The sequence below is a fragment of the Netta rufina genome (assembly GCF_964035555.1).
Source record: "Netta rufina genome assembly, chromosome: 2".
NCBI classification, from domain to species: domain Eukaryota; kingdom Metazoa; phylum Chordata; class Aves; order Anseriformes; family Anatidae; genus Netta; species Netta rufina.
This window is the reverse complement of record NC_140124.1, coordinates 28,604,383-28,624,123: the sequence shown is the minus strand read 5'-3', so window position 1 is coordinate 28,624,123 and position 19,741 is coordinate 28,604,383. Positions and strand designations below refer to the sequence as shown.

Below are 19,741 nucleotides of genomic sequence, written 5' to 3'. Positions count from 1 at the left end.
GATTGTATTAGAATGAAGTGACTCATACGTGGCAACTGCCACAAAACAACACTTTTGGACAGGAATCAAAAAGTACTGACTGATAAATTCTGGTTCAAAATATGCAATAAAAACAATGCAATAATTTAAACAATGTAACAATTTAAATTCCTATACATAGACTTATATGGTTTGTTTAAAAACTTATTTCAAATGGTGGCATATTTGTTGGCATTTCATGACAGCTGATTAGCTGTCACTAGTTGTCCCTCTCAGCCTAGTTTCTGTTCTTGAAAAGTTCTGGAATTCACTAACAATGGACCTGAACAGGAGAGATGCTATGTACACTTGACACTTCCCTGCTATTTACAGGGAGATTCCAGCCACTGAGCTTTAGATCTCACCGCATCAACGAAATCACCACCCAGGCACCTCCATTCTCATACTACACAAGCAGCTTAAGATTTCTGTTGGCACCCAAGTTAAATGCCTACAGCTAAAGCACTAACTAGGCACTAATCCTATGTTACCTTAACCACCTTGGAAATCAGACAACCTTATTCCAAAAACTTAATTGTGACACAGAAGGAAGACCTCTTTCCTTTCACTTCTAGGACCCTTAAATAAATATAATGATAATAATAATAGAGCTGTCAAACTAGTCAAATCTGACTTCTAAAGCTATGACATGTTGTTCCTCTACCTCCCCCTTCCCTAGGGATTCCTTAACTTCTTTCTTACCACATCCACACCATGTCTCCCACAATAGCCCCAGCTTCTCCCTACATTGCCAAGGGAAGGTAAAGACGCACTACAAGTCCTACCCTACACACATTCTGAATGGAGAGAGACCAAATGAAAGGATAACCAAGCTCTTAACTAAAACCTCTTCCTTACTATGGGATAGTACTGATCTATCTCAGGAACATCCGTTAACTTTATTGCCTTAGGCACAAACACCTCTCTTATCAAATCTTGCCTTAACTGGCAACATGTTCCTACAGGCAAAATTATTACAAAGGCAGGTAACCGTTTAACTTAACTTCCTTAGAAAACCAAAAATCTGTTTTCTTTTGAAATTCAGGAACAGTCAAATGATCTAGTTACTGTGTCACAAAGAATATACGTTGAACAAAAATGAAAGAGAAATAAAGTGTCTCATTTCATTAGCAATACACCCCAGAATATTCTGAGCAAGGATCAAGGAATTATGATGCAAGCATAAAAATCAGTTGTTGTTTTTTTTTTTTTTTTCAAGTAGGAAAAAGTCAGATGAAAAATTTTTAAATAAGTTAAAAAGAGATGAAATTCTTCCTGTTAGTCATTTTTAGTGTAAGACTTTGAGAACGCAAAAACCCAAACAACCAAACAATTTTACCTCAGCAAAACAACTTCTAATTAAAATCTTAAATTCCAATCAAATGATGTTTCTCAGGTAAAGAGGCTGAGCTATTTGGTTCAATGGAATCATCTAGTGGAAAGCAAGCTATCCTTCTTTTATCCTTCTTTTATCCTTCTTTACCAGTATTTAGCCTTCACAGCAGTCTTAACACTCTCCCTCAGAAACAACAGTCTGGGGGAGATGAAGCCCAAACATCAACAACATCTCTTTTAGTCTTTTACTTCAAAGCCTGTCATATACAGAAGTCTGAGAAACATCTCACAGCAAGGCACAGACCACTCTTCTGAGTTATTTCATTAATTTCTGATTTTGCATTCTAAATTTGGGGGAGACAAAAAAGAACAATTGCCTCTTGCCTCTCTAATTTCTTAAAAATTCACACAAAACATTATAAGACTACCTACAAGGAAACAGTGATTGACGCCACATACAAATAGCTATCACGCTAGAAAAGAAAGAAAAGTAAAACAAACAACATTTATTTGCCCCTCTCTGATCTAATCTGTAATTATCTAAACTGACAGTTATTAAAACATGCAGAAAAATAAATAGGATCTTAATAATATAAGTAATAAAACACAGATGCAGAATGTTAGGGAGTGCCTCTAAAAAAAGGATGAAATTAGGAGAACTAGGGCATATAGCACCATAGGCAAAGGAAAGAAGGATACAAAATGGGTTTTGTTCAGCCACCGTGTTTTGTGTCACAAACACATCCATCTGTTGTATGCAGCAGCCTACTGTTGTGGTTTGGAACTCACACATCAGCTTAGGAAATTCAGAAAAGGACATAAATGGCTATACATATAAAAACAGAATACTGCCATACTAAATGAATGATGAAGGAAGGAATGATCCAACATGATGTGGATCAGCTGTGTGAGTGATTCAGAACTAGGGGGACATGTTTGGAAGGTATTACATTGGACAAGAAATCAGTAGAGGAGCAGGAATAACATGATTTCAATCCATGGAAGAAAGTATTGTACTGAAAACATAAAATCAGACAGTTTAAAAAAAATGTCCATAATAGAATTATAAATGTTATGGGAAAATGTGATCAACAACAGGATCAGATTTTCACGCCAAAAGAACACAAAGTTTCAGGGAACACTTAACTGGGCATCTCCATTCAGGACTTGCAAAAGCTAGAAATGAATGGCTAAATTTCACATTCAGATAAGGCCCTTAGTTTATAAGCAACTCAGTAGCAAAGTGACAATGACACAGAACATATAAAACAAGAAGATTAAGTAATGCATTGACTGCACAATTTTGAATATTCTCAGAAAAATAAATTCAATACATGAAACAAATGAAAGACATTCATAAGGTTCTAGGATGCAGGTTTCTATTCTGGATTCAGGATTCTAGGATTCTATTCTGTGGTGCACACATGACCCAAAACCACCATGGCTGTCAGCAAACTGCATCATTATCCCTCATTCCTTTGTAAGAGGCATGCTTTAAGCCAGCTTATCCAAGACCAGCAGCAGAAGGGAAAATGTTCTCCTGGAGCAGGTCTGCTTTGTCAGCTCTCCCTCGAAGAGAAGGAAAACCAACAGTAATCAGAACTGTCCAAAAGGGGGGAGGCAATCCCCAAAGATCACAAACACATCCTCTTGTTAAATATTGAAATTCACTGAAATACACATGGAGGACAAAAATTTATACCACCACTTCTTCCTCTACACAAGGAGATAAATATTAGAATGCTATGGAATCATTCCAAAAGAAAAGTCCATGGCAAGGAGTCACTTCATTACCATAAAACAGAAGATGACTGATATGTAACAAACTGAGTAGAACACTAAAACAAAACATTTTGAACTCTACATTGACTAATAACACTCTATAAACTCTATATTGGCTAATAAAAAAGCATGGTAATACTGGGTCTCTTTATCTTCAAGGTTTTTATTTGGAAATCATATATACAAGCCTCCAAAGATTACTTAAAACAAACTTACTGAAATATGTCTACAGGGCTGTTAGTAAGCATAGTATATTTGGATGTATCACTGATCATTGATGATGCTTCAATGAGTAGTAGCACTGTATCAAATACACTGCACTACACCGATTAGAAAACAGTGCTGAGTTTTATAAACTCCGTGACTAGGTTTTCAGAACAAAGAACTGGGAAAACTTCCAATACTTCCCAAAAGAAGTATCTTGATGAAATTACAGTGTTAACTATCAAGAATGTGAATAAATCAAACTAAAAGTTTTCAAAAGCCTGAGGAAAAAACAGGTTGGAACTGCACAGCTATGTCATGTCTCTCCTGCTAAACACAAATCATGACCATGTTTGCCAAGATAATTTTTAATCCATAAAGTCACCCAATCTTCTTGAAGAGTTCAATGTTAAAAATATCCTTTGCCAATGGAAAAGTTACAATCAGACAGTTACAGAAAAATCCATTTATTTGTCTTGTTTAAAGGAAAAAAAATAAATCTATTGATGGCATCACACAGGCATGAAATTATTTTAAATAAAGGTACGGACAGCTGATGTAGACACCAGATGGCACACTCGCTCAACACAGATCAAAGTGAATACCTTAAATGGTACATTTCAGTACTCATCAAAATATATCTCTGGAATAATTATTTAATTTTCCAGAAAGCTGGCAGTAGCAAAAAGGGAGCTGCCAGACAAAAAGAAATGGCAGTAAATCAAAATATGATTAAAAAGAGAAACAAGTCAACCATGAAGATTAATTACAGAGACTTATACCCTCCACCCCCTTTTTTTTTTTTTCTCCAATTTTCATTCTTGTGGGAAAGCAAAAATTTTGCAACATTCCTTACTTTATGCTGTCAAGCTACACTATCAATGTGAAACTGGTAATTAACTTCAAAACTATGGTTTCTAAGAATTAAATGTAAACACGGAATTTGAGATTGATTTATATCCCTTTTTATTTGAAGAACTTAAGGAGAGGGGGGAGGACAAAAAAGCCTGTCAAAAAAAAAGCAAATTTGCAGATGTTGCTAAAATAAGTGATGCTCTTCTGGGAAAATGAACTTAAATGCACTGATCTGCAGAATTGATAGATATGCTACTTATCTTTACTTACAGAGATTATCAATGTTTATATCATTCAAATGTCATTGGGAATACATTCATTTCTTCAAGTCTTTGCTATAATAAAAAGAAGTGACCTGTGGATTTTTTTGTTGTGTTTTCTTAAAAATATAAAATAAAAACAAAAAACTCACCACCAATTCTTCCCCCACCCCAACTCTGACTATTTCAAATTCACTTCAAGCATTGTGGAAGAGCTGCATTTATCTTAGTTTCTTCCTTTCTAAATGTGACCTCAAACTCAAATAAATAGCCCAATACTATCGAAGTAACAGTCAAGTATCCATGTATTTGGCAGGCTAATAGACATAGTTTCTATGCGCTGGTATAGATTCACCTGAACTTTTACATTTAGCATTGAGGGGAAAAAGGGTAATTTACAACATTTTTTATTATAAATACTTTAAGTTTCAGGAAGCTGAGGAAGTCCTGATTATTTTTCTAGACTGCTAATGTTCAGCTGACAGCAATTTTATTTTTTAAGTTGAATATGTCAAAAATAATGTTATCAGAGTTGTTTTAAAAGGTCTTACAGGCGCTCATTTAGAATTCTAATCAAATTTAAATAAGTTGACCAATCACTGACAATGTTAATTAATATGATGACTGATAAATATAGATAAATGTTTTAAAATTATTTGCTGTCTTGGAGCCCTGAACAATCAAACTGGAACTGATTTTCTGGTTTTCCTTCAGTAGCCATCCCTTATTCAAAACCTGTATCTATGACATCACATAATTAAGTTACACAATAGGTGTTTGGAAACCACTTGCATGGAAATACTTCAATTAAATAGAAGATAACAATCCTCTTTATCTTTTAATATACATGGTAAGAAAAAGAAAATAATCACTTCCTTTTTCTATTTCAAACAAAAGGAAGAAATATTAATTTATTCTAAATAATAGTATTTATTTGTAAAACAAAAGCAAAATACACAACAATTCCCTTTGCTGAATACAGTTAGTAGGTGCTTTGTCAGTGTTCTTTTTTCTTCTTTAAACTAATCTACTTAGACCATAGCCCCTCAGGCACAGATTTGTTTTCTTCCATGTTCTAAAGAACAAACAGCACACTGTTGGCAAATAAACTACTTTTTTCCCCACAAACACAGACTTCTTTTTCTGCTTAACAGAAAAATCACTGTCTGTTGGTCTGGATTTTATACAATGTCATTATAGAAAAAAAAAAATCAGATTTTCAGTTTTTACGAAAATAAGTTTGGTATCAGAAGAAGGTTTTATTTAAATCCCTCAACTATTTGGTGCCCAAAATCCCTTTTTTTTTTTTTAAAAAAAAAAAAAAACTATGGTTTTTTAAAAAAAAACATAGTTTAAAAAAAAAAAAAAAAGAAAAAGAAAAAGAAAAAAAAGACCTCTTCCCTCTTATAACAATGGGCAGACATTTCCTTTCCAATAAAAAGGAACCGAAGATGGAATTTTACACACACACACAACTATATGAAGTAAGAGTACCCCAGAATTACAAGAAAAATCATCCCCTATCACCTCACAGCATCCAGCTGCCCCAGCCACACAATCTCACTTTAGAAGACATATGCTTGCGACCTTTCTTACAGAAACTCCTTCACACCACCGGAGGACACTATATAAAGTAGGTAAAGCATACTTCATGAACCTTTGCAGTAAAGGGAGAAATGGTAGGTTCTGAGAGCTAATGTTAAAACATGTCTTCAGATTTTTAACCAGTATTTTTAAAAAGCATTTAGACAGCAACTGATTTATGCAAATTAGATATTGCTTCTCTGAAATTAACTAGCACCAGCAATAATGATTTGTGAAGCTTACACAAGTATGAAATTGAAATTACAAAGACTATAGATTTTAAATACAGCTAGTGTGAGAAGTTATACACTGAAATCCAGAAAGTCGTTCAAAAGATTACCAAGGTTACTAAATATGGCTTGAATTGCATAAGCATAAACAATGCATTCAATTCTGTCCACAAATACAGCTCTTATACAATAAAGACCTAACATCTAATCTATTTACATTCATCATTCGTTTAGACTTTGATTCCGAGTAGAATTCTGATACATTTAACTTTGTGCATTTAGGCATAATCTTAAACAATCTTTTTAGCAAGGTTAAAGTCAGAAACATGTTCTTGTAAACTTCAGTTGTGCTTTCACATACTATATGCTAGGCACCCTCTCCAAAACAATGCAGTCCAAATAGCTGCATTTTGATAGAATCACAGAATCACTAAGGTTGGAAAAGCCCTCCAAGATGATCCAGTCCAACCATCCCCCTACTACCAATGTCACCCACTAAACCACGTCCCTAAATACCACGTCCAACCTTTCCTTAAACACCCCCAGGGACAGTGACTCCACCACCTCCCTGGGCAACCCTTTCCAAGGCTTGACGACTTTCTGAGAAAGACTTTCTCACTGTTGCCTTGTTTTTGTTGAAACTGTTTCTCTTCTTGATATAAATATCCTTTGACATAAATACCCCAAAACATTTGAAAGCTAAGAAAGTAAAATATTAGAGAGCATTCATGGGGTTGTTTTAAAAAACGTATACAGCATTTTGGCACAAAATACTGCCCTGACATAGAGACCTGTACAAGGGAGAAGCACAGTCCTGACTCTGAATAGCTTGCTTCAGTCATACTTCTCTCTCACTTCCAAATTCTAGGGGGAAGTTTAGTCTCCAATATCACTTAGAAGCTGTACACTCTCCAATTGCCACTGGTTTCTGGCCATCACTGTTCAGGTATGACTGTTCACATTAGCCTGAATCAAGATTTGAACAATGTAGTCCTAGTAGAAAACTTGAATTTTCATTGGAGTCTCTACTTCCCCCTCAGTTGGTTCGAAAAGGAGTTTTACTCACAGCTCTTCCCAACCCAGCAATAAGTTATAAGCCAAGTTTATGCACAAGCAGACTGAAGATATGAAGAAAAGGAATCTAATTCAAAACAACGCACAGCAATCCATTCTAAAACTCTGCAAAAAGTATCTTGAAGCAGATGTAAGACTCGGTAATTAAGAGATTTAAAATGAGCAAGCCCTGAAAAAAACCACTGCTAAGTTCACAAACAAAAATGAAGGAAAAGAAGTTGTTTGAGTTACAGACGTTAAAATTAGATAGCTTATTAAAATGTTTACAATAACACAAAAGAAAATGAAACTAGTAGGCAGAAAAAAAGTGGAAAAACACATTTCTACTTTTCTCTTAAAAATAATTTACCACTGGAAAAGAAAATCCACAACATGGCTGAATGCAGGAGCTTTGATGAATTACAAAAATAGAGAAAATATCTTTGCAGGATTCAAGTACACAGTCATAATTAGATTGGATGAGAAATAAAGGTATAATTATTAATATTTTTAAAATGGTATCTTCACAGTCTGATGGAAACGAGGGAAAAAAACACTATGAATAAGGTAAAAAAAATTACATGAAAAAGTGTATCTTGTATCATGTTTGAAATCAATGTTAACAAATATGAGCTGCAAGACAAACTAATAGCAAACTATTAATTCTGAAAGTAGAAGTTAACATAGTGTTTCTGCACAGATAGCATACAGGCTTAGTTAACCATTTGTATTTGTATTAATTATGTAAAATTCTTACATACCAGCTATTGTTGTCATCAGTAACACCTAATCCAACTTTATCAAGTTAAAGGCTTACCCACAGTTTCTGTCTACAAAGACAGAGTTAACTACGATGAACCACTACAGTGAGATCCAAACAAGTAAAATGCATTCTGTTCTCTTAGGTACATGGGAAAAAAAAATAATTCTCAGTTGCATTTGTATCTGTAACTGAAGATAAATCTATGCAAAACAAATGGAAATTTACTTAAGAGCAACAAATACACAATTCAACAGTCTTATAATTGCACTTGTTGATTGTAACTGTAAGCAAGGCTGATTACGCTGTTAGGTAAGTGGGTTTGCCAATTTCTTGCAAAACAAAACTGAATTGAATAAAACATGTTCACAGGCCCAAAGCACATAGTTAGGAGAGCACTGAAGTAACTGTTTTTAAATGATTTGGTTTTTTCTTCCTTATTTTAAATTATTTTGAATTATCTGCACAGTGAGTGCAGAAAGGACAGACCAAATTGGTCATCACTATTGAAATGCACCACTGAGATGTTTTTTCCATAACTGGATACAACTAAACTTTATATGACAAGTTGTCTGAAGGTCAGACTTTTTTTCCCCTCAAACACACAGTCAGCCCCAGAGCTAATGAATTATAAAAAGTCTTTCATTTGTTCAGAACAAATAAGGTGTTAAGGAATCCCACACAGCTACCAAGTGTCTAACAAGTCTTCAGAGGTTGGTACTTTTCGTTCTGTTATACAACCTAGGTGTACCAAAACCAAGAGGTAATAAAGCCTAGTTTAGAAAAAGAAACCAGCATGGTGTCACAGGTGTGAACCTCCTCTTCCATAGTTAAGCTGAAGACAGAGGGGAGTGGAGAAAAAAAACAACCACCACCAATCATAGTCAGTGCTATAGGAAAGCTAAATGATCCGAGATAAAGAGGTTATCAGAGATAACTTTATAACCTGCTAACAGGACACCACAGACATTCTCTTGCAAATTTGGTTTTGTAGAAAAGCCAAGACCTGAAGAGAACTTGAAAGACATCCTAAAAATTCAAGCAGAAGAACAAAGTCTTTATTAGACCAGTAGCCATAAATCTTCCACTGTGTAATGCTGCATTTGCCAACGTATCAGTCCACTGAAAGTAAATTTAATCTCTACGTGAGACATACCACCGTATGTGTAGATAGGTGCTCTACCAGGGGAGATGTCAGCTCACCAGTGCAGCAGCTATGACACAACACAGTGTAGCAGTGAGTGGATTGCTTCAGAACAACCAGACAGCCTTCTCTCCATTTAGCGCAAAAGAAAACTGGCAGGTATCGCAGGAGCAGCATAAGAAATAAACCTTGCCTTCCTATGGATTTCTGTACTATGCCTTACATCGCCTATTTATTCTTACTATGTCTTTTCTTCAATGCTTTTGGTTCTATTTCCCATAATCATGGATCCCTATCCCCTACTAGCTGTATACTAGCTGTAGAAAGGTGTAGATGTAGAAAGGGGAAAGAGAAAGAAGGAAAAAAAAAAAAAAAAAAAAAAAAAAGAGATGAAGAGAGTTAAACAGTAACACCAGGTAAGTCTCTTTTCTGCATGAACAATGACGTATCCACAGTCAGTTTAACCTACCCAGACAGCTTTAGGAACCTGTGCTTCCCCTCAATGAGAAAAAAAGGTGAAAGCGGGAGTTTCTCTCCTATAGGCTCTCAGTTATTCACAAAAATTAATTTTGAATTACTCACACTCCTAATGTTTTGAGCTAAACTAATTGTTTTGGCTTGAACCATTCTTAAAGCTCTTTTCAGTTACAAACCAGGACAAGGAAGCTGACATAAATCAGCACTGCAGCCCAAATACTGCAAATATATTGAAATTTATTTAAACTAAACATTTAAGGAAAAAACCTGTTTAATTCCATCAGTGTATATGCAGAAGAGGCAAGTATGGTCTATCTGCTAGTACAAGCGTAAGAAGTTGAAAAAGGCTTCAGGGGAAAATGTAGTTCTCACCCATCTAATTAACTACATGAGAGATGAACTATGTCTAACCCTAACATGAGTGGGTTTAGGCATTTTCTAATACTGGGTAGTATTTTGGAAGACAAACCACAGTTTACATATAATTACTACAAATGATCAAAGGGTCATGGGAACATTATTCATTTCCTAAATTGTACTGAAACATCCATTGATACATTCATGTATATTTTGTAGGTGAAATACATGAACGCATGAAAAATCTTGTTTTGTGAGTAAGAGAACAAAGTTTTTAAGCATTATTGCATCAGAAAAACAATGAAACACAGATTAATACAAAATTTTACTCTCAATTAATAAATAAATAAATAAATAAATAAATAGTTAGTACAAGAAGCAAGAGCTCTTCTAAAAAAACCACCACCACTACCCAAAAAAAAAGAAAAAAGAAGAGGGCAAAAACCCCACACCACCAGAAAAATTGGAAAAATATACAACTAGTAAAACTAGGAGGTAAAATAGAAGGGTGTTATATCTGAAATCCTGAAATAACTCCTATATCCTGAAATAACAAGACTCACAAAACGTGCGGTCATTCAGTAGGTTATTTGTACATAAGGAAATAAATTGTCACCTTAGAATTGCAATTGGCAATTCAATATATTTAAATCTGAATGTACCAGAACAATGTCCCCATGCCATTATGGTGAAGAATAGCTGTAAATTATTAGTTTAATTACAAAGTGAACTTTCATTTTTTTCCTGCCATTAACAGAGGACTTAGTGACCTAGGTGAAAGGAAAAGCTTGCACAGCTCTTCCGTACAGAACTATGTATCCCAGATTATTATTTACTTTAGCAAAATTGCGTATGTAATACAAGTAATAAAACACTAAACAATTCAAAATGTCCAAAATTAAGTCATTTTAAACAAAACCACTATGAATACAAACTGCGTAACAACAACTCAACCATCATTTACCGTGTTTCTGATTGGTATTTTCTTCGGTTCTGGTGGCACATCCTGAGGAACAAATTTCACTGGCTCCTTAATCTGTCTCCGTGATCTTTTGGTCCCATCTGGTAAGGTTTCCATAGCAATATCAGCTTCCATGTCACTGCTACCTGCCTGGTCACACTCTGAGCACTGCCTGCAAAGTGAAAGATTTCCTATTTAAAACTGCAGTCACAAAAGCACAAAAAGAAATGTTTCTGAAGCAGCAAAAAAAAGCGTTTGGGTTGGAAATAAATCAATTAAAGTCAGTAAACACAACAGTATCTAAAGGAATCTCCGAAATGATTAAACAACTATGCAGGAAAACAGCAAGACTTTTTCTGTTGCTGTGGGTTGTTTTTTTTTTGCTGACAGTATTTAAACTTTGAAAACCAAGATTTTGAAAGCAGGATTTAATCTTCAAGAAAGATGCTTCCTATTTCACTATTCATATCCTACCACATCCCCCTTTTTTTTTTTTTAATCGTGTCCACTGATCTGTAATCTATTCATTATTGAAACTGCTGCTGCAGTTTAATCTTTACAATGACACACTACTGAATTCACTCTGATGAGAGCGGTCTTTAGTAGCAGGGATTTGGAAGAAATGTCTATTATGAAAATCAATTTTAAAATCTATTTCCTAAGGGATACAGTTTTGAAACAAAAAAATAGCTGAGACAAAGATGTAGAACTTGTAGGTGTATATTACCAATCATTGAACATTTAGTTGAAAAAAATGCCTGTTGAGTTTCTGAAAAAGCACAAATCGCAATCAAGCTTCCAAAGTATACAGACTCTAAGGGAAGGCTACTAACAACGTCCATGATACAATTAACAAGATGGGAAATCATCAAGTTGTGTTCTCATTTGCAGAAAATACTCATCTTGTGCAAAGTCATAAATGCAGATGTTAACTAAAAACTTCAAATATAAAAGCTTAAAAATGATACCCACTGATAAAGACTGCATTTTTTCCTCACATAAAATTTTCAGTTCAGCAAACTATAAATCCTTTCGAACAAATTCCAGTTCATCACTATTTTCATGTTTTTTAAATGTTCTTTTTTATAATATCAACTAAAAAATAAAAATGCATATTCTGCTATTAATTGGCATTAAAACAGACACATACATTAACCATTACCTAAATGAAGTTGCAAATTCGCTTTGGAAGGAGACATAAAATATATATATTTGGTTATTTGTAGTTAATACATCCTTGAGACAAGACAGTGTGTGCCTCCCAGATCTAACCAAAAGCACAGTCATGTGCTTTGTGTATGAGCTGATTTCTTTTTTATATGTTTACATATAAATATGTATAAATATTTTTATATGTTTACATATAAAATATATGTATGTATACGTATATATAATATTATACATATATATATATATATATATATATATATATATATTATATTATATTATATATATAATGTTCACCAGAAACACTTTTGCTCCTATGAGCTTCAGTAAGGGCTAATATAATATTAACTCATTTGATTTTAAAAACCTAATAGTCATGGTTTTATTTTTGAAAAGGCATCGCTGAGCAGACATATATTGCCCTTAATCCAAATTCCAACTCCTCTTCAACTCAAGAGAAGAGAACCACAAGTACAACAGAAAACATCTTTTAATCCTGTTTCTAACAAAGGCTTGTTCTGATGTATGATTCCATAAGTTCTTTTGTTTCTGTTGGTATTTTAAGAAGTGAAATAATGGTTATATTGCCTATTCCAATAGGAAACAAAATTTATGCTGTGTTTTTTGTTTGGTTGTTGTTGTTATTCTTTATTAAAAACAAAACAAAAAAAACACAACCACAGAGCTTTCCATGCTTTTCCAGTTTTTCTAATTTTTCCAAATTCATCCAAGCAGTATAGTCTCAGATCTCCTCTGGCTCTACCTGCAGATAATGGCAGTTTTCAGAGCCCACTAGACAATCCGGTGGCTGACAACAAAAATACAGGGGGATCCAATTCCAGATTGAGTAACTGTTATCAGTGTGACCTTGGCTAAGTCAACACCTTTCTGCTTTAATTTCTCCATATGTAAAAGTAAGATAATTGTTGGTGTGTTATAATGTTATAAAGATTAATCACTTCTTATCTCTAAAGCACTTGAGCCCACTGCAAATAGGACACAGAGCAGTGCTGGTGGTATTTGCTGATCTAGAAAAGCAGAAGTACTACGAGGCAGACTGCAGGGAAGATAACACTGTATGGAGACTTCATCAGTAGCCAGAACACAAGGAAGTCAGTTTATACAGCTTTTATGCTTTGCAAACAGTAGGCCAGCATTCAAGAATATAACATGCAATTAATATTCTTCTTCCTCTCTACAGACCTCTGTTCTCTACACACACCGTGCTGTTAACATTTCTAGGCCTCTTTGGTATGCTAATAATAAGTCCAATAAAAATACTGAGAAAAAGCTAGTAAAAATAAAACCAATAATAAATTATAAAGTAGAATAACTTTTCCAAAACGCTACTTTTTTGAGTTATATATTTATAGAAATTTGTGTGGATAAACATACACAAATAGACAAACTTAAACAACTAAACAGAAGCTCACAAACCTAAGTGGTATTACCTTCTATTACTCTAAGTTTATAGAAGAAAGCTCTCTAGTGATCTAAGGGGAGAAGAAAACTTTAGAGATAACAGCATTCCCTCAATTATTTTTTTTTTTTTACTTAGCTAAAGGTTACTTTTTGTAGTTTTGTTCAGCTGCATATGTCCCATTGCCTTTAAGTAGTCCAAGTCAAAACTCCAAGGAGCGTTTCTGCTTAAGTGTCACAGACCTTTGCCCTTCATAACACTGCAGCATTGGTCACATCATTAATTTCTCCAGTGGAAAGGAGACAAAGTATTTATTATGATATGCTTATGCAGGTGTAAAAAATAGCTGCAAACGTGTTCCCAGAATACTGTGATGAGCAATTTGGACGAAGTTTCTTCCTTTCTATTATTATGGTAAAAACTTGCACTATACATAAAAATTAAAAATAAGCATTCTACAATTAAAGTGCTGCATAAAACTGAAGTTTTTGTAAGACAAAAAATAGTGGCATGAACTTACAAAAAATGTTTGGAGTTGGGAACCCCATCTCTTGGATGTGCCACCCTGCACCTAGGATTCCCACTCTTTAGTTCTGGGCTAGTGAAAGAGAAAGATGCATCTTTCCCCTACATAAACTCAGGCAGTTTTACAGAAAGCTATGGAGACCTGTAAAGTACTTCAGTTTCACTAGGGCACCATTTAAACATAAATAAATAAATTATTGTAATTTTTATGTTAGAAAGGAAGAGAAACACTTCATCCAGGAGAAAAGATGCTGCCTGCAAGTTTCTGAAATTCTATTTCTATGCCCAAGCTTGCTCTGCAAACAGGTCATGTAACTGTCACAGCAATCAAATTCAGAAAATAGTAATATCTACAAAAAACAAAGCTGCAAAACCACAATACATTGGGGGACAGGGGAGTAAACACAGAGAATAAAACCTTACAAATATACCGAAGATGAGGTTAAAAAAAAAAAAAAAAAAAAAAAAAAAACGAAAGCTACAAACATGAATTTACAAGGAACCTCTTGATTTACTGGAATAGTCTCTACTATCACAGGCAACCACATCTTATCAACCCTTTATAGAGCAGTCAAGCTTCAGCTATAGAGTTGTTTGGTTGTTAGCTCCCATGGGACCCACAGAAAACCTATTACAGAAATACACTCCTCTGACTTAGAAACAATCTCCTAACTTTCAGCTCCTATTATGGTTTATTTCAACATGGTTCTTGAATTTAAAGTACCCTTTTTCCCATTCTGCTGTTTAATTCCAATATATTTATAGAGAGCAGACACAGGACTTCTATTCCTTCTCTGGCAGTGCTGAAGTCATGTTCATTTTAGTTCATCTCTTCAAGGACAGGCAATGAATAGAGAAACCTATCACAACAGGTCATTTTTCCATCTGTTCAGACAATCTACAACTACATCTTAATCAGAAAGCATTGCCATGCAGCACCAGTAAATTAATAGGAAAAACAGTGCTGAAGATTCAATTTCTGTACGCAAATTTTGGTTTGCTTTTACTCTGGATTTGCATAATCCAGCTTCGGAGAAATCAATAATTGAATGTGATCTTCTGGACTCATCTGAAAGGAATGCTGTTACCATGCTCCATGATCCACAATGTGAACCAAAAAGCAGCAAGTGTGAAAAGGATTTACTCCAAACACACACTCCTGATACAGATTAAAATGTTAAAATAGATTTGCCCCTTGCGGAAAATGGGAGACCATAACTGAATATGATGTTTTGGACATATTACCAATTTCTTGCTATTAAGTCATGCTCTTGTGCATTTTCCTATGTTTCAGATGTAGGTTAAAAAACAAACAAAAAGAAGCATGAAAAAGGTAAAATTCTTTGCATTACTGGATATCAAGTAAACATGATAAAATAGACCTGACAGCCAAAAGAAACATTTTCAACAAGAAAAGTCTACTCAACAGAAGCACGACCCTAGACTTTACTTAGATGATCATTGTTGAGGGAGCTTTCATGTTGATCATAATGCTTCTTTCTTGCTTCCATTTATTCGAAAATAACTAAAGAAAGAAGAAGTCTTCTGCTTTTGAAAGACAAGAACAAAAACCAGATTGAAATGAAAGCACTGCAACACCTCTTTGGTTCAATGAGAAATGGTATTACCTAAATCTTCAGACCTATCCATCTATCTAGTTGTGTATTTGTCATACAAAAAAATAAATCCCTTCATCAAGAAGGATAATGCTACCATGGTACTATTGTAACAATCATAACAATCATAACTCTGTGCTACACGATTCAGATAATGAATGTTACTTTTTACACCACAAAGCATTCTGAGACTCACACTCAAACTCGGTTTCTCTAACATGAACCCTTTCTGAAGAAAAAAATCAGTGGAAAAGACGCCTAACAACTACCAGAAGCAGGTAAAGATCCATGTCTGATAACTGATGATGTGTCTGCTAAAAATTAGTGGAAACATTTGATCCATGAAGAAGTCTCAGTAATGATTAAAAACTTTTTAATTGTAGAAAAGGCCTTTGATCAAGCACTAACAATAAACTGCAGAAGATAAGTAGCAGCATGTTTTTGTCATCACATTTTCAATCTAACACCTGCCTACTACTTAGTATAAAGACCTGTGGTACAAGAAACACCTCCCCATCTCACAGTAAATGGATCTTCCGAACTCACTAGCAAAAGACAGGAGAAGCAAATGAACAGGAGCACACATTATTAAATTTTCATAAATGATTAATGGTCCAGACTAACACTGAAACACCACTTTTTGTGTACCTGCATGATGCAAATGTTTCTTCATTGTCTAAATAACCAGTAGTGAATTTATTTTTGAGCAGGGGCAGCTTCAAGAAATGTGTGAACCTAAAATGGGGCTTTTCTTTGGTAGGCACTCAAAGACCAAAGAGTGTTTTCTACTTAAGAAGTTTTATAAAACAGTTGCACAAAAATATATTTTAACCCAGAAATTTAGGAATTTATAAAGACCTACACTGATAATACAAACAGGAGAGGGACAATTTGGATTTATTAATTTATTATTTAGGTGATGTAGAAATGAAACCAGAAGAGAGAGAACCCTGTTACTTCTCCAAAAGAATTAGTGCAAACAATGACATTACGATGTTTCTTTGTGCTACAGCTTTATATACATCAAAGAATCTAATGTGCTTTACCTAATGACAGGTCTGGCACGTAGCAATTTGTGAAATGATGAGAAAACTGAAGAAAATTGAACACCATCCCTTTATAATCGAAATGTCACAAAGTTGAAGATCTCACAAACAGACCTCAAATCCAACACACTGGTAAGCTTTATACAAACCTGGTTTTAATACTGAAGCAAAAAAAATCTTTGCTATATTAGACAGAAAAGCAGACAAAACATATGAAAGTATTTTAAACATTTAATAGATAACATTACTATAAATATTATGAAAAAGTGAGGTCTTGTTCTAATATCACATTATAGAACAATCAGACTGCCAATTAGACTGCCTTAACTGCCCTATGCTACATACTTTCAGAGTGGCTTATAAGATGACAATACGGAAGTCAAAAATACAATACTCAGTCCGAACAAGATAGCCATTCTTATAGTCAAAACTGGCCAACAGACAGAGGATTTGGAAGAAATTAATATCTTCAGCACCCAGTGTTTAATGTGAAAAAGGTAAATTTCAATTCTCTGTGCTTGAGGAACAGCACTCAGTATGCTTTAAGAAAACAGTTCTGCCCTCACTTTGAAAGGGAAAACTGTTCAGTTATTAGATATCAGTCTAATTAGGAGAAAATATCTCTAGTAGACATATGCTGTGATAAATCACCTCATCAAATTTCAGCAAAGAATTAAACCACTCTGAACTTGAGAAACATGGACCATAGTTTTCAGATGACAGCTATGCTCTGGAAATTTGAACGAATAACGTGTGTTGACTGGTATACTGGAAGAGGAGAAAAAAAGAGGAAATAAAAAGACAGTATGTACGCACCAAAAACAATTTTTCAAAGAGCTTCAAAGAATATTTGCCAGGGAATAACGCTACTGAAAATTTGCTATTTGCAACTACCCAAACATCCTTTACTTAGGGCAAGTGAAAAAATCCAAAATTTTATATATGAAATACGCAATATTGTATTGCACATGTGCTTATATTTAAGAGACTAATTTTATACCATCATCTAATGACTCCAGATGAAAAAAACTGTCTGGCTCAGTACTGAGTAAGTGGTCTCAGGAGTATAATGAACAGCCAGATACGGAATGAGTGTTTATAGGGCTGTTGGTCAGGGACTCCAGAGGATTCATTTTGTCCTCTGGCCAAAACAAATCCCCACAACGGTACCACCAAAATAATTTGGCCTTCAGGAACAACAATAAAAAAACATCAAGACTAACATGATTATTAGTCCTTTTTTTTGGTCAATCTCAGTCCCTGGCATTTCATATGCTACCTCAGGTTATCACCGTTTTTCAAAGATGTGATTTCAATAGGAAGTACTGGTCTCTGTTGGTAGTTGACAAGTATTTCCTTAATAAAAATGCCAGTATTTCATAATCCGATTTTTTTTTTTTTGTATTCTCTTTTAGCAGCTGTATTGTCTTTGTATTGGTTCAGGTTATTCTCTACCACGAAAATACTCTCACTCTACCTAGAATGGAAGGGAGCATAAAAACACACACACTCTCAGAGAGAATGACAAGGCTTACGATAATGCAAGATTCAGATGAATATTCTAGTATTTAATCTTACACTTAATCTTAAATAATCTTAAGTACTTAATCTTAAAAACAAATCATTTCTAAAATGTTCAAGATGTTACCCTGCAGAAAACTATCAGGCCTCTGAACAGGGGGAAATTCTTAGTGTTAAGCACTTGGAACCTATTTCTTATAAATTCTGAGGCACTGTTACTCACCAGGTAAATTCTTACTATGACTTTGCTATCATCACCACCTACTTTTGATGTTTAGAAATACTCTGATTAATACTTATAATGTGCACTTTCTTTAATAAGTTAGCATTAAATGTGACAAATATTTTAATGACTTTGTTACCAACATTTAATAGTGGATTTATTTCAACAGTTTCAAAATCCACTTTTGTAAATTGCACTGTAAATTTCTATTTAGCGATGAGCATGGACAAAACGAAAAAACGATTAGCTAATCCACATAGCACCACACACATAAGCTGAATCATTTAGCATCCTCAAAAATAGTATGAAACACCAAGCATATGGCATAAACTCATGCTAAACTAACCAAAGTTTAAATGAATATGTAGCAATAAAGCATATGACAGCTGATTAGTTGTCAAACTTCCTGTAAATGCTTAAGTTAGTAATTATGAGTAAATGATTACCAGTGATGATGTAATGACAAACAAAATGCAGTATGATGTAATGATAACAGAATGTAATGTAGAACAAAAATCGAGAAACAACATTTTTAACCACTTTAAATATTTCAACCTGCCTAACGTTTCAAGGAGTTTCCCACAACACCCTTTTTCTTACTTCATCTTTTTGCTTAAGTGCCCATTATATCCTATACAAATATATGAAAAGTACATGCCCCCTGTATAAAAAAAAATCACTTTTCTTCATGGCTTAATCAAAAGATTAGAAATACATTCAAAACAGCAGGAGGGAAAAACCTGCTGAACTCAAACTTAATTTAAGGGTCCATTAGATATGCTCTCTACTGATCCTGAAAAGGAATGCATGAAGGCATGTAAATGATGAAAAGAATGCAATCAATACAGATCAATTTGACTGCCATAACCTCAGACTCCAAAATATGCCTTAGCTAATTAGATGTAAAAGCTAAGTTTGTGATCTAAGATATAACAGAAGCATAAAATTCACAACAAAGATATGTCAGAACTTTGAAATAAAAGCATTTACCACCTGTACTATTCTGCCTTTAACACCTACTGAGAACTGTAGTTTTACATCTTTTGGACTGATGGCTTTAGTGAGCCTTTTCAACTGGGTTAAAAAGCAGAAAAAAATCAAGAACAGCCTGTGCAAATGTAGAGGTTACATTAAGAAAAAAAGAAGAAGCTTCCACGTAACAAACCCGCTTGGTAAATTTGACCAAAGGGATAAGAATGTCCT

General features: G+C 34.3%; 1 protein-coding gene across 6 annotated transcripts in view; it reads right to left on the bottom strand.

Moving 5' to 3' along the window:
• Window positions 1–19,741, bottom strand: part of PHF14 (PHD finger protein 14) — a gene marked incomplete at its 3' end in the record, with an annotated part of 165,152 nt that overhangs the window by 101,671 nt on the left and 43,740 nt on the right. For all 6 annotated transcript variants that reach the window (XM_084282777.1, XM_084282778.1, XM_084282779.1 and 3 more), the window contains exon 14: window positions 11,024–11,192. In XM_084282777.1, coding sequence (XP_084138903.1) covers window positions 11,024–11,192 — 169 coding nt within the window. The remainder of the gene's footprint in view (window positions 1–11,023; window positions 11,193–19,741) is intronic.